At 50.1% G+C, this 24,999-nt stretch overlaps 3 protein-coding genes across 3 annotated transcripts in view; all 3 read left to right on the top strand.

Moving 5' to 3' along the window:
- ppp2r3a (protein phosphatase 2, regulatory subunit B'', alpha) overlaps nucleotides 1-2,788 on the top strand; it is a 40,703-nt gene extending 37,915 nt beyond the window's left edge. Inside the window, exon 14 of the mRNA XM_084684477.1 lies at nucleotides 210-2,788. Coding sequence (XP_084540603.1) covers nucleotides 210-306 — 97 coding nt within the window. The 3' untranslated portion in view covers nucleotides 307-2,788. The remainder of the gene's footprint in view (nucleotides 1-209) is intronic.
- Nucleotides 2,789-3,176: 388 nt separating this feature from the next.
- Nucleotides 3,177-4,951, top strand: LOC146299150 (transmembrane protein 212-like). The gene is made up of 3 exons (XM_084683044.1): nucleotides 3,177-3,332; nucleotides 4,207-4,266; nucleotides 4,616-4,951. The coding sequence occupies exons 1-3, from the start codon at nucleotides 3,177-3,179 to the stop codon at nucleotides 4,949-4,951; spliced, it is 552 nt and encodes a 183-aa protein (XP_084539170.1).
- Nucleotides 4,952-9,560: 4,609 nt separating this feature from the next.
- The window catches only part of fndc3ba (fibronectin type III domain containing 3Ba), a 74,078-nt gene continuing 58,639 nt past the window's right edge, over nucleotides 9,561-24,999 (top strand). The window contains exons 1-2 of the mRNA XM_084684387.1: nucleotides 9,561-10,041; nucleotides 24,067-24,208. Of these exons, the coding sequence (XP_084540513.1) occupies nucleotides 24,095-24,208 (114 nt within the window). The 5' untranslated portion in view covers nucleotides 9,561-10,041; nucleotides 24,067-24,094. The remainder of the gene's footprint in view (nucleotides 10,042-24,066; nucleotides 24,209-24,999) is intronic.

Below are 24,999 nucleotides of genomic sequence, written 5' to 3'. Positions count from 1 at the left end.
GCACGCACATACACACACACACACATACTAACACACTCGAGCACGGACAAACACATTCTAACACAAAGGAACACACACACACATACAAACACTCACTTGCATTTACACACACACATACGCACACAAGCTTGTGCATGCACAAACGCTGACACACACACACCCCACACAGCAGCAGACACAACTCAGACGGTGTGTGTTTGTGTCCCCAGGTCGTTTGATGAGGACTATGAGTCGGACGATCTTCCTGTTCCTGGGGACATTGGAAATAAGATGGATAAACTGGTCTTATCTGACCTGTCAGCTTGATCTCCCTTGGCCGCCCGGTCGCCATGGAAACATAGAGCGAAGGCTGGAGGGGAGAGAGGGACAGCGTGAAGGATGGACAGACTGAGAGAAGGATGGAGAGACTGGAAGCTGCTTCGCAGACTTGTTTCTTCTCAGAACAGACTGACTTTGAAGTGTGTGAGTGAGTGTGTGTGCGCAAGTGTTTACATATGCAAGTGTGAGTGTGTGTGTGTGTGTGTGTGAGTGTGTAAGTGTGTGAGTGTGTGAGTGAGTGAGTGAGTGAGTGTGTGTGTGTGTGTGTGAGTGTGAGTGTGTGCGTGTATGAAGCAGAACTGCTTGGTGTCATATCTCTACATGTCACAGTTGCTCTCTCTTCATGCTTTTTGACTCTCTACCTGCTGTACAGCTCAGATAGACAGAGTTGGAGAGGGTGAACACGAGACAAATATAAAGGGCTGAGAGAGAGAGAGAGAGAGAGAGAGAGAGAGAGAGAGAGAGAGAGAGAGAGAGGAGAGAGAGAGAGAGAACTACTGTTACAGACAGGAGCCAAGTTTAACATTACTGTAACATGTTGATGCAACTGACAATCAGCTATTTGACAATCCGTCCCCACTCAAGAACATGGCTGTCCTAACTGACAGACAGACAGACAGACAGACAGACATTTGAAGCCTACTGTACACTACACTCATTTATTCAGTTTAAGTATAAAGTGTAAAGGACTGTATGTCGCTGTCTCTTAGTAACTGAGTACGAGGGTTTCCTGACTGCGCGGCTCTACCATGTGGTCACTGACAATACTGCAGGTTTCCCCAGTCACCCACCTGTACAATATGGAGACCAGACTGGTGTTCAGTGTCAAGGGGAAACATGACGAGGGAGTTCTCGGAACAGGTCTGTTCTATTCTTAGCATCTCATTGTCAGTGTTCTACTTTTGAAAGCCCTTGGTGCTTTCGAGAGAACGTTCCGCAATCCATTCATTCATTTCAAGACGTTTATTCTCTCACAGTAGATTGTACATAGACGGAGGTATCGGACTCTCTGGTAGAGTATACGCATATCCCTGTAGACACTTTACTTTAGATGTGCTTATGACTGTGTTTTAATAGCCCGAAAGAGGAAGTGCATGTGTTAGTCTTGGTTAACGGTGGTACCTGGGTCATTTAAGAGGTCTGGTAAAAAAGGGACATTTATATCAGCTCTTTACCAGGAAGGACTAGTTCAGTTTGATTTGAATGAACTTTCTTTCAAATCTACACTCCATATAAGAAGATGTGTAGGATACTCCACTCTGTCAAGCACACACACACACACACACTCCTCCAGAATACTGTTGACTCTAAGACTGTAATCAAAGAAGGTGTGTGTGTGTGTGTGTGTGTATACTGCAGAGAGGAGTGTGTGTTTACGTGTAGATCCTTGGTAGATGTATGTGTCATGGAGTGTGTTGCGCCTAACTATCTGACTGAGTCTGTTCATAGAACATTGTTTCCATGGCGACAGTGTTCCCAGAGCTATTGCGTGTGTTTGTGGTTCTCTTTGGCCACACGCACACACGCACACAAACAAACACATACACACCCACACGCACAAGAGTCATAGTGGCCCTGAAGTGGCTGCTTAGCCCTGTGCTATAGCCATTGTAAATGTGCCCATGTATTTAACTCTGTTTGGCTCAAATGTCATCGTAAATGTTACGTTTTCTCCCATGTGATGCTTTGTATTGATGTGCCACTGTGTGGCTTGTAGGACGTTAAATTATGAAATGTGTGTTTGTGTGTGTGTGAGGTGTAAAAGGATGATGTCATCAGAGGGGTGGTGTGGGGGGCTTTCTAAAGGACTGTAGAGCCCCCTCCTCCCGAATTTGACAATCAGCTGTCAATCACTGGGACATTGAGAAAATGGAATCAAGACCCAAGAATGATCCTGTACTGCTGTAGATACACACACCCTTACACACTCACACACTCACACACACTCACACTGGGAAGAGAGTCATACTGACGGATTCTAAAGAAAAACCACAAACTTGAGACATTTTCAAATCTGTGACTTGTCTCTGTGTTGTTTTTGGCTCTATGCAAAGACTGCTGTGCTGGGAGGCACTGGGGCAGGGAGAGAAGCCAAGACGGAGTTGCCTGCAAGACGCTTCTGGAAAGACTTTTAGCTTATTCCTCAGTGTCCCTCTTTTAATAATAAGGACTTTTAATTTGTAATTCTCTCTGTTTAGAGGACTTTTAATTTGTGTTTTCCCTTCATTTTATGTACTTCCTCCTTGGAGACTTGAGTAGATTCAGACGAGTTCAGACCAGATGGTTCTTGTGTTGGCATGGTTTTACTTTTTTTCTTTCTCTTTTTCTTTCCTTCTTCCTGTCTTTTTCACTCTTTTTTTCTTCACTTCTGTCCTTTCTAACTTGCTTTCTTTCTTTCTTTCTTTCTTACTTAACTTTTTTTTTTTTGATTCTTCTGAAACTGAGTTCAAATAAAGACGTTTTAAAATTGTTCCTTGGTCAGAGAAAGTTCTTTATGGGGTTGTTTGTGTTTACCCCTCACACACACACACACACACACACACACACAAACATGTCACACTCACACAGACACCCTCTTCAGCTCCTCCTTGAGTGCATAGATACTGAGTTTTTGTGTACTCAGGAGCAGTTGCCCAGGTTCCCATGTCTTGCCTACCCTTATTAATGGTACACAGTCTGCACTCTTACACACACTGACTGCTCTCTCATACTCACACACTCGCACTCGCTCAAGCACACACACGTTCACACAAACCCAAACAAACACACTTTTCACTGCTCTCTCCCATCTTGTATCTCTGGATGTCTCCATGTGTGGCTTTCAGGTATAGACCCCTATTGGTGTAAGTGGGTGTGCCATGGCAGGGTGGAGGACTGTAGGGGCCTCTATGATGGCTGTTGGACTGCTCAGCATTCTCTGTGGAGTCCTGGCCTTCTTCCCTGCTGGGTCCTATCACCCCTGGTTCATCAGCTGGGATGCCCAGATCGCTGCCCCGGTCTGGACAGGAGCTCTGGTAAGTATCTGTCTGGAAGGTGTTTGTGTGGTAGGTGTCTGTGTGGAAGGCAGTGTTGGGGTAGTTGCTCAAAAAAAACTTGACTTTACCAGAGGTTGTTTACTACAGTAGAAGCTGCTGAAAGTAACTAGTTAAACTACTAGTTACATTACTTTTGGATTACTCCGTAACATCACCTGAGATGCACTTGCCAAATAACAATATGTGTAACATATATATGCTGAAATCAACTCAAATTCTTATTATAATGAGGACATACACTATATCTCTCTTTTATGCTTTTTAATACCACAAAGCTGACAAAAAAGTTGTGAACATCAACCTAAAAGTTGTCAAGCATAACAAGGCTACAGTACTGGCAGTACGCAAAATGTCTTTAAATAAAATGATGCTTAAAACTTGAAATGGCAACATTTCCTCTACTATGTATGCTGCTACAAGCCTGTTTATCTCTGCTTTGGTAACCTGCTGTTACAAGTCGTGGCTGCTTGGCTGGTGTCAGGATAAATGGCAACGGCAACCTTTTACTGGCATCCGTGTCACTCAGGGTCCGGTGATCTTTAGCTACTCGTATTTGAGTCAGCACGTTGCCATTTAAGATGCTTTGACAGATTACAGGTTGTGTTTGCGGTGGTGGAGAGGTGTTTTTGGCCTGGGCACAATGTACATTTACGTTTTTGTCCTTTCGAGATATGAAATCATATTTTTTGTTTGTGTGTCACATGCTTTGCTGTGTTTATTGTTGTGATCTGGATTGGGATGATTAGATCCCATAGAAGTCACCCTGACGCGTAATAGAACTGAGTTTATTCCAAGGGATGTTTCTGATGGATTTGTACAGATGTCCGACAAGCTCCTGTGTGTTGTCATTCAGGCCACAATAACAGGAGCCAGTGTTGTCACGGCCAACAGAGACCAAAACAGGAAGTCTTTGGTGAGTCAGAAACCCAGGTAATCAATGGATTTAATTGATCTAAAACGGTTTTAACCAAACAGCCTCGAGCTAAAGATTATCAACCATGCTAAAGAAGTCTGTATGGTAAGGAGATAACGGTCGGGCTATGGGAGGAGTTTTCCATGCCTTAGGCATAGGAAGAATGTTAAACATACCACAGACACTATACACATGAGAGATGCATTACATAACATGCACCTTGTCCTTGTGCAAGTGCTAACTCGACGCCCCAATTATCCTGTGAGGTGCTTTGTGCTTTTGCCGCCCCTGTGTGACAGTTGCAGGTAACTACACTGTGTGTTATGTCCTCTCTCCCCTGTCTGGCTAGTGGGAGGTGGTCTACGTCTTTTCCATCCTGACCTCTGTGACCTGTCTGTTGATGTTTGCCGTTGCCACGGCAGCGGTGTTGACTGGACCACTGTGTTATTACTCGTACCTTGGGGCGGTGGGGATTGGGTACCTCTCCCACGCCGTCCGGTATCCATACCCCTACCGAGCAGGGCCAGGGCTGTGTCTGGACCCCCTGGGAGCAGAATGGTACCACCTGGTCTTACACACCATGGACCTGCTTACCAGTACCACCATCTTCATCCTGTCCCTCGGCATCGTTGTCATCCTCACCACAAGCCTGCTGCACTCGGGGCACGTGAGCGTGAGAGGGTGAAACCTCAAGGCTCCATCCACACATACGCTGACACAGCATCAACCTGGGACCAGAGTCGTTGCGCCAGACGAATATCTGGGCTGTGGACACCAATCTTGAGAAAGCCCTGCATTAGATTTTGTCTATCTGTTTGTTTCTCTGCATGGAGGTCACCTCATGTTTTTTTTTTCTTCACTGGAATGCAGGAATGCAATGCCATGGAATGAGAAAAATGCTATGTACCCTCCCAGCCCTCCCTCCATCCCTCCCTTTATCCCAAGGATACTCAATGCCAAGTAGGGTCTGTGCTATAAACCAGAGGTCTCTTCAAGGCCTTCTGCATGAGATCCACATGGTTGTCGTGTCAGATTGACAGCTCACGGGCTCCCCTCTTCCCATTCTGGGCTTGAGATTAGAGCTTGCGGCGGCATTTGCGGCTTGCTGCCTGTCCATTGTGCTACCAGATCCACAGACGAGGTTGTTTGCCCTCCGGATCTTATCCTTGACGTCCGTCCCACCCCTGAATCACACACATTCCACTCCCATGAGGCACACGCCCACTCTGAAGTGATGTCATGTGGTGTGATGTCATCACTGGATCTCCGTTCACTGTGGCTCAGACGGAACACACCACAGGCCGAGGCTGGGGAGAGGCTGGAAAAGAGAGGCTGAGTCAATTCTGGAGGGGGTCGAGAGAGGCTGGAGAGGTTGCTAGGGGAGGCTGAGAGGGGTTGCTAGGGGAGGTTGAGAGCGTCTAGACGGAGGCTAAAGGGTAGGCTGAGGGAGGTGGGGGGTAATAGAGGCTAAGAGAGGGTCTGGGGCCAGATGTTGGCTGTGCAGAGGCTGAGGGCTGAGAAACTCTTCCATTTCAGATGACATCTCCAGCTCCAGCAAGGCTCTGACAGGGCTGCTGTCTGGCAAACTCACTGGAACTAATGCAGCTTATCAAATATGGACTCTCTCTCAACACACAGGCACACACACAGTTTCCCTTGTATACACTGACGTATACTGGCAGAAGTTGACAACACGGGAAAGACTTTATACACACACACACACACACCACCAGATCAGAATCTGATCCCTTGTAATTCAATGTATCACACAGCTTGGTTTTGGAAATGATTTTTTCATAAGTCAATAAAAACATTGAATCACAAATAATGACCATATGTAAAAATAATAAACCAATAACATCAATATCCCCAGAGAGACAGAATGACAGAACAAGCAAGTGAGAGACTGAATGAAAGAACAAGTAGAGAGAGACAGAATGACAGAACAAGTGAGAGAGAGACAGAATGACAGAACAAGTGAGAGAGAGACAGAATGACAGAACAAGTGAGAGAGAGACAGGCAGAGAGGACACAGAGGAAGGCATGTCAGTTCTCGTCTCTGGCAGAATGCTCAGGGTTGACTTCTTTGAACTGCTGATGAGCAGAATTCCATCCTTAGATCCACTAAAGGAAGTGCCTTTGACACACACACACACACACACACACACAGACAGACACACACACACACACACACACACACTCACAGACTTATGCACACACACATACATCAATAGTGTCTACAAAACATGGTACATTGTACTTTGCCTCCCAAACATGAATTCGCAAACACACACACACAAGTAGCAAGCAAGAGACTGGAGCCCAGGAGCAGATGAGGAAGGGGCCCTGGCTGTCCTCAACCACTACCAGTGTTGGTACTTCCCCCAAGTCACTACAACAGGAAGAAGACCAACGTTATGGAGCAGCCTACTCCCAAGACCTCCACAGCATAGGAATGTGTGCACGTGTATGTGTGTGTTTGGGAGGGTGTGTGTGTGTGTGTGTGTGTGTATATGCATGTATGTGTATGTATGTATGTGTGTGTGTGTGTGTGTATGTGTGGGTATGTGTGTGTGTGTGTGTGTGTGGGTATGTGGGTGTGTGTGTATGTGTGGGTATGTGGGTGTGTGCGTTCAAGCTTGAGGGCACATAGTTTGCCACCCACTTGCTCTGGGGTATCAATCCCTGACCTGGACAAATTATTAAAATGTGTTTTTCCCAAATCTTTCGCAACACAAACCGAAGACACAGTGACATAAGAGTTTCCTGTCCACCAATCAGCAGAATCTCTGGGTCCTGATACAAGTCCCCTACATCTGTCCTGCAGGAACGAGCAAGGGTTCCAACACTCACAACCCCCTAACTGAGGGAAGCAATTTCTAATAACCCCCTCAAAAACCGTTTAGAGATAATCATGTAGGAAACAAAAAGAAGGTGAGGAGAAATGTAGGTATTTTCTGTTTAGTGAAGAGTGATGTTGGCTTGGTTGTGCACGCAGGACTTTGATCGTCTGTTCTCGTTCTGGTTTGACCACATTTGCTCCACAAAATACACACAAACAACCAGCGAGGTACAATTCCTCTCCGTCTTAAACTAGAATGTGAACTGTTATGACATGTTCATTAATTATGGACACACTTACACCTCACCTTACATAATTCTTCGAGATTATGGTCTCTGAGGGCTTGTATTATGGATCCCAAGTGCTTGTAAATGGACTGCAATTATATAGCGCTTTTTTACGTACTATCCCGGCACCCAAAACGCCTTACATTACAAAGGCAACTAAATTAAAATGTAACACATTCACGTGACTCATTACAAAAATGTACTCTGGATTAAATATCCATACAAAATAAAGTTATGTATGGCGCCTTTTACCAAGAGACGCCACTGCGCTGTTCAGGCCCACTGTAAAAGGGGCGGGCTTTAACTTCCCATGTGCGTCGCACTTTGATTGACATGGCGGAATCTCCGATAGAACGCGCTGCGTCGCGCCAGTAGACAGCGGATCGCCAAAACCCGACCCTGGAAAAAAAGCAGAGCCACGTCTGTTTGAAGATTATTTTATTGCAGCGAGGTGAGTTCTATAACACTTTTTTGCAAATGTAATACACCGAAACCAATGATATGAATAGACGATCGTACTAAAGTTGCTGTTGAAAAGTTTTATAAGTGTATGAGTTTGGAGGCAGAGAGCTGACGCCGGCAGTCTGGGCTCTTTGGCCAGCGTTGAGGAAAAAGGAAAACTGCTCGAGGGGGGTGAATCGAAACTTTTGGGTAGTTCTTTATGTCGGGTTTAAATATACACCCAATAGGCTGCTGAACCCTGTCGATAAGTTTAATAGGGCCAACGTTTCATTGTGGCCGTGTTTGAAAGTGTCGGTTGGCACTTTGCTTTGTGGGCGACTTCTCTTCTTTGCGAAAGAATGTGTTTTTTGTCTCCGAAGACTTTCAGATGAAGTGAGTGCGCAACAGACGAAAACGCTTTCCGTTTTCCCGTTAAGGCAACCCAAAAGCAGGATTCCTAATATTCCACGGGCTTTGTGGAAATATGTATATCATTTACAGTTATTCAAACTAAGCCATTTGCTGATATAACGTCAGGGGAAAAAAAGTTGGAGCGGATGATGCTTCGATTTGACAGGAGTTAGGAAAGATGGATTATCAACGTTAGCCTTTTATTGCAAGAGATCACAATTATAAATGTTATGGTGTTCGACTTCTAGGACCTTTTCTCAGACTTATTGTATAGTTTTAACGGATGCAGAAAGCAAATATGGCTCTCGAGAGCAGGAGAAGTCTAAACTCCAGCATATCCTAGCATTCCAGCCAGTCTGTCTGTCTGCATCTCTCTCTCTCTCTCTCTCTCTCTCTCTCTCTCTCTCTCTCTCTCTCTCTCTCTCTCTCTCTCTCTCACCAAATTCAGAAACGACTACGTGTCTGTTTCTGCAGGAGACAAATCTCTCTCCCTCTCTCTGCCCCCTCTACCTCTACTTCTGTCTCGTTTTCTCTTGTGTTGACGTGGAAATAAAACAGTTACGGTAACAACAAATCGATTACAATTTGATGCCGATCGAACGTTTTCCTTTCATAGTAGAAAAAAGTCTCTGTTGTCAGGGAATCATGGCGGTCCTTTTATCACTTTGTGGGCCCAGTATTAATGCAGTGAGAAGGTTTTAGAATCGCATTCTTAGCGCAGGCCGTAGGTCGCGGTTATCAGCCCTATGCTCTCAAGATGCTGACGGCTTTAGCTGCCGTCGCCATGGTTCAGGACCCAGAGGCCACATTGGAGAAATAAAGAAAGGGCCTCCACCACACACACGCACGCGCGCAAACACACAAACACACACGCACGCGCGCGCGCGCACACACACACACACACACACACACTGAAGAGTGAGAAATCCGATCCCAAATAGATGACGTCAGATGACATTCCTTTGCTGGAAAGCGACGTGCCCTCCCACTTTTCTCTTGAGCGCTGATATCCGAAGACGTTTCTGTGTCTCGGGGTCTCTTTACCCGACCTTTTGTGTTAAGGTGTGCTGTGTGTCTCGTGTATAATTTATAGAAACCTTTAGGCAATATCAAGACACATCTCAGAGCAGTAAACTCTGTAAAGAGTAGACCCAATGCAGAACTTTGACGGGCATACCTGTTAATTCGATCTGTTCGGCGGTGTCCAATTCATCTGCTACTTGTCTCTGAAACTTTGACATTCCTTTGTAACATCTGTAACCATCTGCATAAACACACGCATATTTCATATTTTATTCAACCTTTATGACCAGGCAGGTAAATTAAGAACATATTCTTCCTTAAAGGAATGGCCTGGCAAGAAACAAAAAGCCTGGATGGCAGTCCAAAACAAAGATAACAATAGCCACTGCACACCCCCAGCAGGGGTGGAAGACCACACCTGCAACCAGCATATCACAACAAGAAGAGAGAAACAACCTGGAACAAAATCAGACTGCCAGGACAACACAACACTATGCAACAACACAACAACATGAACCATAACTCGGCGGCAAAACAACAGCAATGCGACAAAGACATGACTGGCAACACAATGACGCAACATCAACAACATACATGCAGCACAATACACAGTAACAAGCATGTTATGTGAAACAACTGCAATTGTCAAGGAGTATCAGAGATTGTGTCACAATCACACACACCGATTTGAAAGCCTTTCATATACCGTATGTGTCCTGGGAGTGGCAGACCAGAGTGGCAGGTCTAAGGTCAGATGTTAAGGCTGGCCAGGTGAGTGGTGTCATCTGTAAACTGATCCAGGATCAGTGATATCACCCAACAGCCACACCAGGCTTGCTGCTGCTGGTATAGGCAGCTGCGTGATATTGCTGTACCTGTGACCTGTGTGTGTTCTCACTGCTTTAGATTCTATAAAGTACACTCACACAGGTGGTACTGTTTCAATATTTGAGTAAGTCGACAAATTTGTTGTCATCACGTACTGTGTGTGTGTACTTCATATCTGACTTCAGAATAATCTAGAACATGTTATCGCTGGGGTAGTGTTACTGAAAAGTGGCTGCGTGTTAGAAACTGAGGCTGTAACTGTCTTGGGTTTCACCAGGAGGACAATACAGCACTGGAAACTGGAAAGTGTTTGTGTGCACGTGCACCTGTGTGTTATGTCTGAAGAAAGAGAGTTGGAGGGGAGGGGGATAGACAGCAGCTCTTCTCCAAATCGTAGAAGCAGTGAAGGATGTCCCAATTCAGGTTACCTTAACAATATGTGTAGCTGTGGTTCATGCCATGTCTTTATCAGCTGTGTGTGTGTGTGTTTGTAATGTGTGTGTGTGTTGTGCTCAGGATGTGTGTGGAATGGGCAGTGTTTGTGTATCAGTTGTCATCGTCCCAGTCATCTGGTTCTCTGTGGTGCTTTTGTTATTTCCCCTTTGCTTTTTTCATTCCCTATTAGGACTGGGCCTGCGGGGCCACTGTAGGAATGGTGGGCGGTCCGGGCAGTTAGGTGGCAGTTTCCTGCTTCCTCTGAGCGGAGACCTCTGATTGGTCACGCTCTGGGAAGCTTTTCACTGTTGTGGGGTTACCGGGACTGGACCTGGGATGCAGGACATGTTGAGATTCCTTCCACCCTTTTCTTGGTCTCCTCCTCCTGGTCTCCCTCCTGGTCTCCCTCCTGGTCTCCCTCCTTCCTCCTCCTGGTCTCCCTCCTTCCTCCTCCTGGTCTCCTTCCTCCTGGTCTCCCTCCTGGTCTCCCTCCTTCCTCCTCCTGGTCTCCTTCCTCCTGGTCTCCCTCCTGGTCTTCCTCCTTCTGGTCTCCTCCTCCTGGTCTCCCTCCTCATGGTCTCCCTCCTCCTGGTCTCCCTCCTCCTGGTCTCCCTCGTCCCTCCTCCTGGTCTCCTCCTCCTAGTCTCCTCCCCATGGCTCCCTCTTCCTGGTCTCCCTCCTGGTCTCCCTCCTCCCTCCTCCTGGTCTCCTCCTCCTAGTCTCCTCCCCATGGTCTCCCTCCTGGTCTCCCTCCTGGTCTCCCTCCTCCTGGTCTCCTCCTGGTCTCCCTCCTGGTCTCCTCCTCCTGGTCTCCCTCCTTGTCTCCCTCTTCCCTATTCCTGGTCTCCTCCTCCTGGTCTCCTCCTCCTGGTCTCCCTCCTCCTGCTTCTGACCTCCTCCAGTATATTACAGTGTGCTCAGTGTGCAGTACAGTAAGGTGTGCTGTATGCAGATATATAACATAGTTGTGTTTGCTGGATGTAGATAGACAGTATACATCTGTGTGCTGAATGTCTGCTGAATGTCTGAATGAATATGTGTGTGCTGAGTGTGCTGAATTCTGCCTCTGGTCAGTCTATCCATGTGTCTTTCTGTTTCCTGCTCTTGTATCCACCTCTCTTTCACTCTTTCTGTCCCTCCCTCCCTCCCTCCCTCCCTCCCTCCCTCCCTCCCTCCCTCCCTCCCTCCCTCCCTCCCTCCCTCCCTCCCTCCCTCCCTCCCTCCCTCCCTCCCTCCCTCCCTCCCTCCCTCCCTCCCTCCCTCCCTCCCTCCCTCCCTCCCTCCCTCCCTCCCTCCCTCCCTCCCTCCCTCCCTCCCTGCCATGAAGGGTGTCTCTTTGTTGGAGTATCCCAGCATCTCATGTTTGCTTGGCACAGAGCTGTGATGTTTACCCTCCGCCCCTCTTTCTCTTCGCCTTCCTTCTTTTCCTCCCTGGCTCCCTCCTTCCCTCCCTCCTCCGACCCCGCTCCCCCTCTCCTTCCCTCCTCCTGGTCGTTCCTCCGCATTGTTGACAGTTGATTTCGAAGAAGATAAAAGGAGCCTTTCAACTTTGCCTCTCACCCGACACCCCCAAACACCCTCCTCCTCCACCCCTCCACCTCTCTGCTGTCCCCTGCTCCCTCTCTCCTCCTCCTCCAGCCTGGTCCGGAGGAGAACCAGAAATACCTCTGAAAACAGGCAGTGGTGAGATGGAGTTTGTGGACCTGTGTGTGTGTGGGGGGGTATTTGTGTGTGTCCTGTTTGGTCCAGCTCCCATGCTTCTGCTGCAGTCTACCAGCCCAGGCTCCTGCTTGCGCCCCATTGCTTCAACAAGTGTATTGGCCAGTGTGTGTGATCTAGTGAATGTGTGCCGTTAACCGACAATACACACACACTTTACGTGACGGCATTAGCATGCTAAGCGTGTTGGTGTCGCAAGCTGGCATGCCCATGGAAAGTTCCGCCGCTCGGCCAATAATGGCTGTTTTATACTAGTGTGTGTGTGTGTGTGTGTCTGTGAAGTAGATACGTGCTGTGTGGCGTGTGTGGTGGAGGTGTGTGTTGCCTAACGTCAGCACTGTATCTGGGGATTTGGGCTGTGTGTGTGTTTTTGAACAGGGAGTAAGGTTTTGACTAGACCAGGAAGTGTATATTTGTATTCAAATTTTTGATCACCTGGCCCTGAGTCCTGGTGAAATACACCCTGCCCCCCTTCCCTCTCAACCGCCCCCAAGATGCAAACTAAATAACCCCCACCCCTCCTGTTCTCTGCTGCATACCTGTTATTTCCCCTCCCCTCCCCTCTCCCTGTCCTTTTCTTCCCCTATCCTTTCCATGCAGGACCCCCCACAAATCTCTAAAACATCCCCCAACATGCGAACACAAACACACACACACACACACACACACGCACGCACACACTGACAGTGTGTGAAATCCTGAGGCCGATTGAGGAAGAGGAATGTGACCTTATGACCTCAGGCTGTGGGGGGTAGTAAGTGTGTGTGCTTGTGAGTGTCTGAGTGTGTGTGTGTGTGTGCTTGTGAGTGTCTGAGTGTGTGTGTTTGCCCGTGAGTGTGTGGGTGCGCGTGTGCTGGTGAGTGTCTAAATGTGTGTGTGTGTGTGCTTGTGAGTGTCCGTGTGTGTGTAGATGTGCTTACGTGTGTCTCCATACGTGTGGGAGTGTGTTGTGTACATTCCACTCCCTGGTATATGAAGTGTCTTCTCCTTTCAGATTTTTGTCCTAATCTCATATTATTCTAGTGGATTAAGACCACTGCCCTGCCTTTGTCCTACACTGGCCGTTAAAGGCACACACACCCACACCCACACACATACACACTCACACACACCGTGGGAATGGGCAGAGACAACCTAAGGGCGAGCAGTGTGCGTGGATGTGTCCTGACGTGCGCGTGTGTGTTGGTTTCTGTGTGTGTGTGTCAGTGTATTGGTGTAGTGTGAGAGAGATCCTAAAGGTCCTGAAGGCAGTTTTCCCTCACAGACAGTTGTCTCACTTTGGTGTGAAACGCACCAAACACACAATTGCACTTTTTAACCAACAAGAGTCTTTCAGATCACTTGTTTCCTCGACCATGAAAGCCTACGTGCCTCGTGGGTGAAACAGAAGACAAGAGAAGGAGAGAGAGAGAACAAGAGAGAGAGAGAGAGAGAGAACAAGAGAGAGAGAGAGAGATAGAGAACAAGAGAGACAGCGAGTAAGCAGGACGTAGTGAATGAGTTGATGGGTGTATCTCCACCGTTTCATTTCCTGGAATCTGAATGGTCCCTCCAGACCTCGTGGTCCACCTGCTCAGCTCTAGGACCTCCCAGACCTCACTCCAGGATCTCCTGGTGCTCTCTGGGGAGGGGGAAGGAATAGGGCCAATGTTGTTCGGACCTATATTCTGAGACACACTATATGTGTGAATACGAATATGTTCCTGAGAGAAGGAATCCACTCACACACGTGCCTGCACTCTCCTCCAGGCCCAGAGGATGAAGACCTTGAGGGTACTGACTTGCCTGTCTGCGGTGTTGCTGTGAATGCCACTAGACACACAGTCTAGACACACACGTGCCATGCCCGCACGCACACACACATAAACACACATACACACACATACACAGGGCAGTAGCCAGCGCTGTTAATACCGAAGTGGTGTTCGGGTGTGGACTGAGGCAGGGTTCAGTAGTGTTCAGGTGTGGACTGAGGCAGGGTTCAGTAGTGTTCAGGTGTGGACTGAGGCAGGGTTCAGGTGTGGACTGAGGCAGGGTTCAGGTGTGGACTGAATCAGGGTTCAGGTGTGGACTGAGGCAGGGTTCAGTAGTGTTCAGGTGTGGACTGAGTCAGGGTTCAGGTGTGGACTGAGGCAGGGTTCAGGTGTGGACTGAGGCAGGGTTCAGGTGTGCTGTGTTGATCTGCAGGTCCAGATGGTGTGTTGTGCATGCAGGGTGCAGCTGCTGGCTGGGTGAATATGAGGCTGGGTCTGGACTCTCAGTTTATCGGTGTGTGTGAATTCAAAACACAAGCATTGTTATATGCATTCTATACTGTTTTGCCATGTGTGTGTGTGTGTGTGTGTGCGCGCAGTGAAGAGGATGTGGCTGTGTTTGTTTAAACTAAGCACACTCAGCCATGTGGGACAATTTTGCGTGAATGAGCCCTCCCCCCCTCCCCCCCCCTGCCTGCCTGGTCTGAAAGGGCGGCTGGCTTTTGATGGCTGGAGGGGTTGTTTTGGAAGTGAGGGGTGGGGGAGGGCAGGAGAAGGCCTTTGGGGTAGGACTGGGGGATGGAGGGTGGTTGTGGAGGAATAAGGGTTAAACAGAGGTGTTAGGAGGAAGGTGGTGGAATGGATAAGGAAGGGGGGAATGGGGGGAGGGAGGTGAGGTGTGTGTGTGTGGGGGGGAGGGGTGGGGTGGGTTGATGAAGGCAAAATAGAGGGTGAGGAATGGGTGAGGATGGGTTGATGGGGGGAGTCGAGGGTAAGGCCAGAAGGAGTGGTCCTCAACAAAGCCAGCTATAGGAGGCTGATCCTAACTTACCCGTGGTGACTTCCTGTGAGGCCGCAACCTGGGACTACAAATCCCAGAAGTCTGCCAGAGCTTTTGTCGCTTTGTGTACTACAGAGTTGGTCGTATTGGAATAACTGCTTAGCGTGTGTCTGTGCATGCCTACTTCCCCACCTGCCTGCCTGGTCGTCTCTCCCCAGACCAGTGGGTCTGTGTGTGTGGCCGCGCTGAGCTCTTGAGATCCAGGGTTTTAGGAGAGGTTTGGCGGGGAGCTCTGCCCAGGGTCTGTGCATCTCTGTGGGGTGCAGAGTGCTTAGGACCAGCCTCTGGAGCTAGAAGGGAGACGGATGTGCTTAAGGGGGAGGAGAAGGCGAAGGAAGGAGTGAAGGAGGGACGGTGGGAGGAGGGGAGAAAAATGAAAAAGAGTGAAGAAAATTCTGGAAGCGCTGCCCTGGGAGTGGATGAGTGAGTCATATTCATGTGCCTGTGGGAGAGCAACCACTTCCTCCCTCTCTGTCTGACACACACACACACACACACACACACACACACAGACACACACACACACCCACACAGACACACAGACACACACAGACACACACAGACAACAGCATCATATCTGGCTTCTCCATTTAAATGCATAAGTGAGTATTGCAGCAACCATGGCCATGCGTGGATGTGTGTGTGTGTTTCTGATTAGTGGCTACGTTTAGGGTTTAGGGCTCTACTTGTTTATATGTGTCTGCAGATATTTACATGACAGATATTCGCATCACGTTTGTCATCCTGTCATTGTGTGCTCATGAGTGTGTGTGTGTGTGTGTGTGTCAGGGCCGGCCCAAGCCTTTATGGGGCCTTAAGCAACATTGATTTGGGGGCCCCTCGGCGTCGCTTATCACCGAAAAAAAAGAAGAATATATATATATATTTTTACATAATACATGAAACTGTAATTTCATTTGCTCCTGGGGGCCCTCTGGTAGCCCCAGGAGCCCTAAGCAGACGCTTAGTTCGCTAATGCCTTGGGCCGGCCCTGGTGTGTGTGTACCTTTGTGTGCGCAAACAGTCCTTCTCTGTCAGGTATCGTTGGGTTGGAGTGTGTGTTATCATGTTGTGCCAAAGTGTGTGTTGTCAGAGGGTTGGGTTCGAATGTGGGTGTGTGTATATGTGTTTGTTGTCCGACGGTTATAGTGTGTGTATTTGTTGTCAGAGTGTGTGTTCTCTGTCTTGTTCTGATGCAAGAGAGATGCTGTGGCTGCACATTCCATTCTTCTCTTCTTGTCCTCTCCTCTCCTCTGCTGTTAGTGGCTACGTGGCAGTGGCTGGGCTGTCGGGGCCTCTACTGTGGGTTTACTGCTTGCTGGCCCCCTGCCTAGCCACACACACACACGCACACGCACACACACACACACATGGCCAGCCCACAGCCATACAGCTGTTGGAGGGAGGGCTTACTGGCAGAAACACATGTGTTGCAGCTAGGAATGCTAATATACTGCTAGCAGCTAACGCTAGGCTCCTTGTCATCGTTGCTAGGCTAACTGTGTTTCTGAGGTTACGGTTAAAAATAGAAGTTCCTGTCCTGCACCTCACGTCATTTTATTCTCTTTAATCATCTTCCCTGCGCAGACGATGTCCCCCCTTCCCGCCTCCCCTCCTTGCCCCCCCGCCCAGTCTGTAGTATGAGAGCAGTACTAATGTTTACTCTGGAGGGATAACACAATTAGAATTCCACACATTTCTGAACTCACATGGCCCCCTCTCTGGCCCTGCAGACTCTAGGAGAGAGAGAGAGGAGAGAGAGAGGGGAGGGAGGGAGAGAGAGAGAGGGGAGGGAGGGAGAGAGAGGGGAGGGATAGAGATAGAGAGAGGGGGATGGAGCGGGAGAGAAAGAGAGAGAGAGAGAGGGGAGGGATAGAGATAGAGATAGAGAGAGGGGGATGGAGGGAGAGAGAAAGAGAGAGAGAGAGAGGGGAGGGAGGGAGGGAGAGAGAAGGCAGGGAGAGAGAGGGGAGGGATAGAGATAGAGATAGAGAGAGGGGGATGGAGGGAGAGAGAAAGAGAGAGAGAGAGAGGGGAGGGAGGGAGGGAGAGAGAAGGCAGGGAGAGAGAGGGGAGGGATAGAGATAGAGATAGAGATAGAGAGAGGGGGATGGAGGGAGAGAGAAAGAGAGAGAGAGGGGAGGGAAGGGAGGGAGAGAGGGGGGGGGGGCTGAGAGACGGCCGAGAGCTGACAGAGAGGGAAGGGCAAGTGAGGAACAGAAAGATAGTAAGGAGAAAAAAGGAGAGACAAGAGATACAGAGAGAGACCAGAACGAAGTAGAGACCGGAGACCAACAGACAAGCAAAAAAAAAAAGTTTTTATTATTGAACAGCGAGTTGCTACACTTGAAACACTCCTACAGTCAAATGACTCCTACAGTCATTTAGCTGACAGAGATGTTTTCTTCTCCTGGTTGTTCAGTCATTGAGGGAAACTGATGCCCAGGCACCGTTCCCTTTCTTTCTCTCCTTCATTCTTTCTCTTCTTGTTCTCTCACTCTCTTTTTTTGTCTTCACTCCCTCTACTGTCCTCCATTCTCTTCTATCCTGTCACCCTTTTTTGTGCTATGCTGTGTGTTGAAAGAGTAGTCCGAGTTGGTGTGTGTGTCTGTGTGCAGGGTGTTATGTAACTGTAGTCTGACCCTGGGAATGGGCCGCAACGCCTTTGTGCTCTACTTTTTGCTGTCCCGCCCTTAGCCTCCCCAGCAGCCAATCGTAAACCTATGGCCTGTTTCAACTAATGTGAGGAAAGAGGAATGAGAGCATGTGAGCTAATCCTTTAACCTAAGCATTGCATTTCTAAAAACTTTTAAAAAATGGTAATGTTCAGGAGAAAATCCCCTGTCAGCCTATTACCATCCACTTCCCGAAAAAACTCCTGACAGGTGATTTTCTCCTGAACATTACCATTTTTTTAAAGTTTTTAGAAATGCAATGCTTAGGTTAAAGGATTAGCTCACATGTTTGTACATGGAGTCTTACACACATTGATTATGTGTGCTGTGTCCTCTCTTGTGGCCTTATATCCTGGAGACAACGGTGAGAGGGTGAGAGGAGGAAATGAGAGGATGAGAGGAGGAGGTGAGAGGAGGAGAGGAGGAGGTGAGAGGAGGAGAGGAGGAGAGGAGGAGCTGAGAGGATGAGAAGAGGAGAGGAGGAGGTGAGAGGAGGAGAGGAGGAGGTGAGAGGATGAGAAGATGGGGAGAGGGGTGGATAACAGGATGAAAAGAGAGGGGTTGAATAGAGGAGAGGATGACATGAGAGTAGCAGCAGGAGCAGGGTAGACGAGAAGGAGAAGGTGGTCTTCTGAAGGTGCTGAGTTGGGATGACTCCCCACTCTGAGGAAGAGAAGGAGAGACGTGCTGATCCTGTCATTGGTCTGGCTGGGTTCTGACTTGTCAGGAGTCCCACTGTAGAGAACCCTTTACAGAATGTCGGGTATTCAACCACTCAATCTGAACGTGAGAGAGAGAGGGGGGGGGGGGGGGGAGAGGGTACAAGAAAAAGAAAAGGGGGTCGTAATACTGTATATTTCATAATGCTGCTCATACCAATGGTCATTGGAAATTGAATTAAACTTTATCAGCCATTGGTTAGCCAAATGAATTACTACTAGGAGTACCAATGAATCTGTTAAGTTTCTGTTGTTTTAAACAGTCGGCCTCGCAAGGTCCCCTTCGTCTGCCGCCAACATTCATGCACCCGCCTCATGTATATGGATCCTAGATTGGAGGGAGGCTGAGGCTGGGGGTGGGCTAGGGATAGGGCTAGGACTAGGACTGAGACTGGGCCTGAGTAAAGGGTGAAGGAGCAGAGAGCACAGCTCAACAAGTCTCTAATCTGCCAGACTCATGTGTCCTACTGGCACTGCAAGCTCTTCTCACATACCTGACCAAAACCCTCCACCCCCCCACCCCACCTGCACACCGAGCACTCCACCCCCACCCCACCTGCACACCGAGCCCTCCACCCCCACCCCACCTGCACACCGAGCCCTCCACCCCCACCCCACCCCACCCCACCTGCACACCGAGCCCTCCACCCCCACCCCACCTGCACACCGAGCCCTCCACCCCCACCCCACCCCACCTGCACACCGAGCCCTCCACCCCCACCCCACCTGCACACCGAGCCCTCCACCCCCACCCCACCCCACCCTGCACACCGAGCCCTCCACCCCCACCCCACCCCACTTGCACACCGAGCCCTCCACCCCCACCCCACCCCACCTGCACACCGAGCCCTCCACCCCCACCCCACCTGCACACCGAGCCCTCCACCCCCACCCCACCCCACCCCACTTGCACACCGAGCCCTCCACCCCCACCCTACCCCACCCTGCACACCGAGCCCTCCACCCCCACCCCACCAGCACACCGAGCCCTCCACCCCCACCCCACCCTGCACACCGAGCCCTCCACCCCCACCCCACCTGCACACCGAGCCCTCCACCCCCACCCCACCAGCACACCGAACCCTCCACCCCCACCCCACCCCACCCCACTTGCACACCGAGCCCTCCACCCCCACCCTACCCCACCCTGCACACCGAGCCCTCCACCCCCACCCCACCAGCACACCGAGCCCTCCACCCCCACCCCACCCTGCACACCGAGCCCTCCACCCCCACCCCACCTGCACACCGAGCCCTCCACCCCCACCCCACCCTGCACACCGAGCCCTCCACCCCCACCCCACCCTGCACACCGAGCCCTCCACCCCCACCCCACCTGCACACCGAGCCCTCCACCCCCACCCCACCTGCACACCGAGCCCTCCACCCCCACCCCACCCCACCTGCACACCGAGCCCTCCACCCCCACCCCACCTGCACACCGAGCCCTCCACCCCCACCCCACCCCACCTGCACACCGAGCCCTCCACCCCCACCCCACCTGCACACCGAGCCCTCCACCCCCACCCCACCCCACCTGCACACCGAGCCCTCCACCCCCACCCCACCCCACCCCACCCTGCACACCGAGCCCTCCACCCCCACCCCACCCCACTTGCACACCGAGCCCTCCACCCCCACCCCACCTGCACACCGAGCCCTCCACCCCCACCCCACCCCACCTGCACACCGAGCCCTCCACCCCCACCCCACCCCACCCCACTTGCACACCGAGCCCTCCACCCCCACCCTACCCCACCCTGCACACCGAGCCCTCCACCCCCACCCCACCAGCACACCGAGCCCTCCTCCCCCACCCCACCCTGCACACCGAGCCCTCCACCCCCACCCCACCTGCACACCGAGCCCTCCACCCCCACCCCACCCTGCACACCGAGCCCTCCACCCCCACCCCACCTGCACACCGAGACCTCCACCCCCACCCCACCAGCACACCGAGCCCTCCACCCCCACCCCACCTGCACACCGAGCCCTCCACCCCCACCCCACCCCACCCTGCACACCGAGCCCTCCACCCCCACCCCACCCTGCACACCGAGCCCTCCAGTCCTCCCACTGTCTTTGTCTCTCTTCCTCTGTGTGTGTGATAAAGACAGATCCTTCTCATGTTTCCCAGGTCAGGTGTGAACCCCTTTCTCCCAGCGGTAGAATGTATGCCCCCCAGGCGTTCATCTCCTACAGCAGGGAGAAGCTTGTTTTTACATGGTGTGTGTGTTTGTGGAAGTGTGCATTCAAGTGTGCGTGTGTGTATGCTGCATTCCACCCCTCCCGTTCTGAGTTCCTCTGTGTGGATGACATATCATTACTGCAATTACAGGGCAAGACAACTACAACTGCCCTCACACACACACACACACACACACACACATGCTCGGCACAGACATAGCGATATACTCCTGCACACACTTCCTGCACATGTGCAGAACGTTAGCAGACGTGGGAATCCAGGGAGAGTTCCATCTCATATAAAGCCCCTTTCTGTCTCCCTGAATGTGTGTGTGTTCACTCTCCTCTCAAAGTTAGCACAAGCCCAACATTCCTCTCCCTCTCCTTCTCCAATCTGCTCTCTGGCTCCCCTCCCCCCTCCTTCCATCTCCCCCCTCTTCCAGCCCACCTCTCTGCTTTCTCACAAAGGTACTCCTGTGGGTGTGTGTGTGTGTGTGTGCGGGCGCGAGAGAGAGGGAGGGAGGGAAGGAGGGAAAGAGGGAGGGAGGGAGGGAGGGAAGGAGGGAAGGAGAGAGGGAGCGAGCTGGTCTCTCATGGACTGAATACCTTCTGTAAAGAGAGCACAGTTGAGTGGGAGTGGTGTGGGAGACTGCTTCCCTTTATGTTTGGAGCTCTCCTCCCTGCTGTGTGTGTCTGTGTGCACACGTGCGCTCGTGTGTGTCTGTGTGCTCTTAATAAATGTCAGTGCTAGTCATTGGCTGGAAACATTGCGACGGTTCAATGGACGGATCAGAACTTTCTAGATTTGGATGTAGAGAAGAGTGAGTGAGGGAGAGGAAGAGAGTGAGAACTCATTCTCAACACTGCCACCTGAGAGCATTCCTCGCTGGTTAACACACCCGGGAGAAGGAAGACGATACCTGCGTGTGTATGTGCGTGTGTGTGAGAGCACATTTATTTATTCATCCACTGTTGGCTCAATAAACAGTGATCATACTGCTGTATTCTGCACATCCTCAGTCCTATAGACTCAAACCTAACCTGTCCAAGGTACCATTAAGAGCACAGCTGTCTGCCATCTTTGTAGTCTTTCCACTAACCAGGTTTGTAGTTCTGTTTCTAGGCTATGTGCTGACACGCTGCTGGAGATTTATTGTAGACGTGGCTCTTCTCTGTGTTTATTTCTGTACGTGTGTGTGTGTTTATAGAATGTGCTGTGTGATGTCGTGTCTAATCAGAGGGAGTTTTTTCTCCTGGTGTGTTCCAGTGCGTGTGTTCCGGTGTGTGTGTGTTACAGTGTGTGTGTTTGTTTCTCCTGTTGTCTTCCAGTGTGTGTGTGTGTGTGTGTGTGTGTATGTGTGTGTGTGTGTGTTGGGAGGAGCTAACACATGTCATTGATCCTCTTACAGCTTCCTGGTTGTTGTCTTTTCTCGTTTCCCTTTTGAGGATTGTTGTTTAAATGCCTCTGTGACTGAGTGCTTATAACCTTCACATAGCAGGACAGCTACACATGCAAGACAGAGTCATTGGATACACACACGCACACACGCCACACACAGCACACACACACACACGCTCCACACACCGACTGATGGAGAGAGAACAACACACTCAGGTACACCCATGTTGTTGTGGTTCTGTGTTTTTCTTTCATGCATGCTGCGTCATAGCGCGTGGTGTGCGTGTGATCTGTGGAAGGAATGCAGAAGTATGTGTGTGTGTGTGTGTGTGTCTGTGCGTTCAAGTGACTGGAAGTGGGACAGCCAGTCTGTTCGGTGGAAGTGAATCCGAGTGCTGAGTCAGCAGTGTCAGGCTCTAGTCAGATGTGAATGTATTGTTTTTTTGTTTGTGTGTGTGTGTGTGTGTGTGTGAGAGAGAGAGATTCGGTATTACTGTATGTGTGTATGATGGGGGGGGGGGGCTGAATAAATAATGTCTATAATGTTTGGATTCAGAATTGTTCACCTTGCCTCTGCTTTTATATTTGAGATGACAGACACCCCCACACACAGAGGATCATTTTCCATATACACTCCGCATGCTCCATACTGTGTCTGAAAATCAGCACCTTCAATCCTCCCTTTTTCTGGGGGGAGCGATGACTTCAGTGCGTGTGTGTGTGTGCGTGTGTGTGTGTGTGTGTGTGTGAATGTGTGTGTGAATGTGTGTGCCCAGTTTGGTCCAGAACCAGTCCCAGCACAGATGGGCTCCTACTGGCCTCCACACACAGCACTAATCAACATGCTTCCTTAGATCAGCCATGTTTATTACATCTTCGTCTGCCAGACAGACACACACAGACACACACACACACACACACAGACACACACACACAGACACACACACACACACAGACACACACACACACACACACAGACACACAGACACACACACACACAGTTAGGGAGAGGGAGAAGAAGGGAGGGAGAGAGAGAAGGAGAGGAAGAGAGACTGAGGGAGAGAGAGCAGGAGAGAGAGAGAGGGAGGGGGGGGGTGGATGTGCTGGACAGACAAGGAGCTGGAAGGGAAGTCCAGCTCCAAGATGAGAGAAAATGACACCCACGTTTCTGACTTGTGTGAGTGCGTGTGTGAGTGAGAGAAAGCGTGTGTTCATGTGTGTGAGAGAGTGCGTGTTCATGTGTGTGCATGTGCGTGTGTCTGAGAGAGAGAGAGGGTGTGCCCCTGTGTGTGAGTGTGTGCCTGAGAACGTGTGTGTGTATGAGAGTGCTTGTGTGTGCGACAGAGAGAGTGTGTTCGTGTCCTATTGGTAGCATTGCTCCTGGCTATCAGCTCTTTAGCAGTGATCCCGCTCAGTTAGAAAACCCGTGTCACCAAGACCCACCTCTGGCTGGGCCTGTGCGTACATTTGTGCGTGTGTATCAATGTGTTCACAGACGCCTTCTTGACTTGGCAACGTGAAGTACGTGTCTGTGTTCCCTTAAGTGTAATAGAGTGTTTTCGGAATAAAGAGTTTGTATATTTGTGTTTGAACTCCAGGAGAGTGTATAGAATTGTGATGAGATCAGTATTGTGTGTGTGTCTGTGTGTGTGTGTGTGAGAGAGAGAGAGTTGTACAGACATCTGAGAGTATTTATGTCTGTTCCCCCTCAGTTTATTGCCTTATAACATCTAACTGGATCTTTCATCTCCCTCTCTTGCAGTTTCTCTTTCCCTCTCTCCCTCTCTCCTTTCTCGACACTGGAGCATGTGTGTGTGTGTCCCTTTCTTTCTTTCTTTCTTTCTTGCTCTCTCTTTTGTCAGCTCAGACCAGCTAGGTGCGCTCACGTGGCGTGTAGGCGGAATGAAGCGCTCTGATGTGTTGTTGCCGGCCTTCCGCTTTTCCACCCTGATGATTGAAACTTTGTTTTCTCTCTCCTCTCCCCCCCCCGCCCATATCTCTGTCCCTCTCCCTTTCCCAGGTAGGCAGTTCAGTGAATTTCTCCATGAATGTACGTCACAATGATGATGACAGACCAGATTCCCCTGGACTTGGCTCCCCCCCTCCTGAACGGGGAGGTTCCACTCGGCATGCACATGGTTAATGGGGACGCAGCGCAGCAGGTAACACACGCACGCGCACACACACGCACGGAAAATCACACGCACACACACACACACACCCATGCGCGGAAAATCACACACACACATACACACACAACACCCATGCACAGAAAATCACACACAATCACAGAAAATCACACACACACCCACAATCACACACACACACACACACACAAAGGAACATACACATTCCATATTATTTGTGATATTGTCTGAGCTAATAATGACTCGTGAGAGTGAGAATGTCTCATTCGCTTATTCCCCCATTCAAAAAAGGAAACAGTGAAAAGGGCTCCTCATGTCTAATGGCTCAGGCAAAATCTTTTGCTAATTTACCCACTACCAAAATGCACGTTTTGTGAGTCTGTATTGGTGCTTTATTGTGCCTCCGACAAACAGACTGCGGGTGTGAAGACAGATAGTTCATTCTAACGATCAATTTGACAAGGATGAACAGATGTCCACATGCACACACATCTACATGCATAATCCTCAACATGAACAAACACACCTACACACACGCACACAACGCACTGTGACACAGACACACTCCCAGAAGGAAGGGGTTTCTCTCCTCAGGAAACGTGGGTCACCCTTTAGTATGCTGGGGTTCCCATAGCAACAGCAGTCGCAGCAGACAGAGCAGGAAGCGTGGTGTGTGTGTGTGTGTGTGTGTGTGTAAGCGTGTGTGAGATGGTCAGAGCAGGTTAGCGTTGCGATGGGACAGCTTATCGAGAACAGAGGAGGAGCACGGGATCTAAACATGTTGACATGGACCACCTGTAGAGGAT

The sequence above is a fragment of the Hypomesus nipponensis genome, chromosome 3 (assembly GCF_054491055.1).
Source record: "Hypomesus nipponensis isolate SF chromosome 3, ASM5449105v1, whole genome shotgun sequence".
In the NCBI taxonomy this organism is placed as follows: domain Eukaryota; kingdom Metazoa; phylum Chordata; class Actinopteri; order Osmeriformes; family Osmeridae; genus Hypomesus; species Hypomesus nipponensis.
Note: the sequence above shows the minus strand (reverse complement) of the source record. Positions and strands in the feature narration are given on the sequence as shown.

Excerpts from the sequence above, each read along its gene's own strand:
- LOC146299150 (XM_084683044.1), top strand. The coding sequence starts at position 3,177 with ATGGCAGGGTGGAGGACTGTAGGGGCCTCTATGATGGCTGTTGGACTG. Across the intron at positions 3,333-4,206 it reads CGGTCTGGACAGGAGCTCTG|GCCACAATAACAGGAGCCAG; the intron begins GTAAGTATCTGT and ends GTTGTCATTCAG. Across the intron at positions 4,267-4,615 it reads ACCAAAACAGGAAGTCTTTG|TGGGAGGTGGTCTACGTCTT; the intron begins GTGAGTCAGAAA and ends CTGTCTGGCTAG.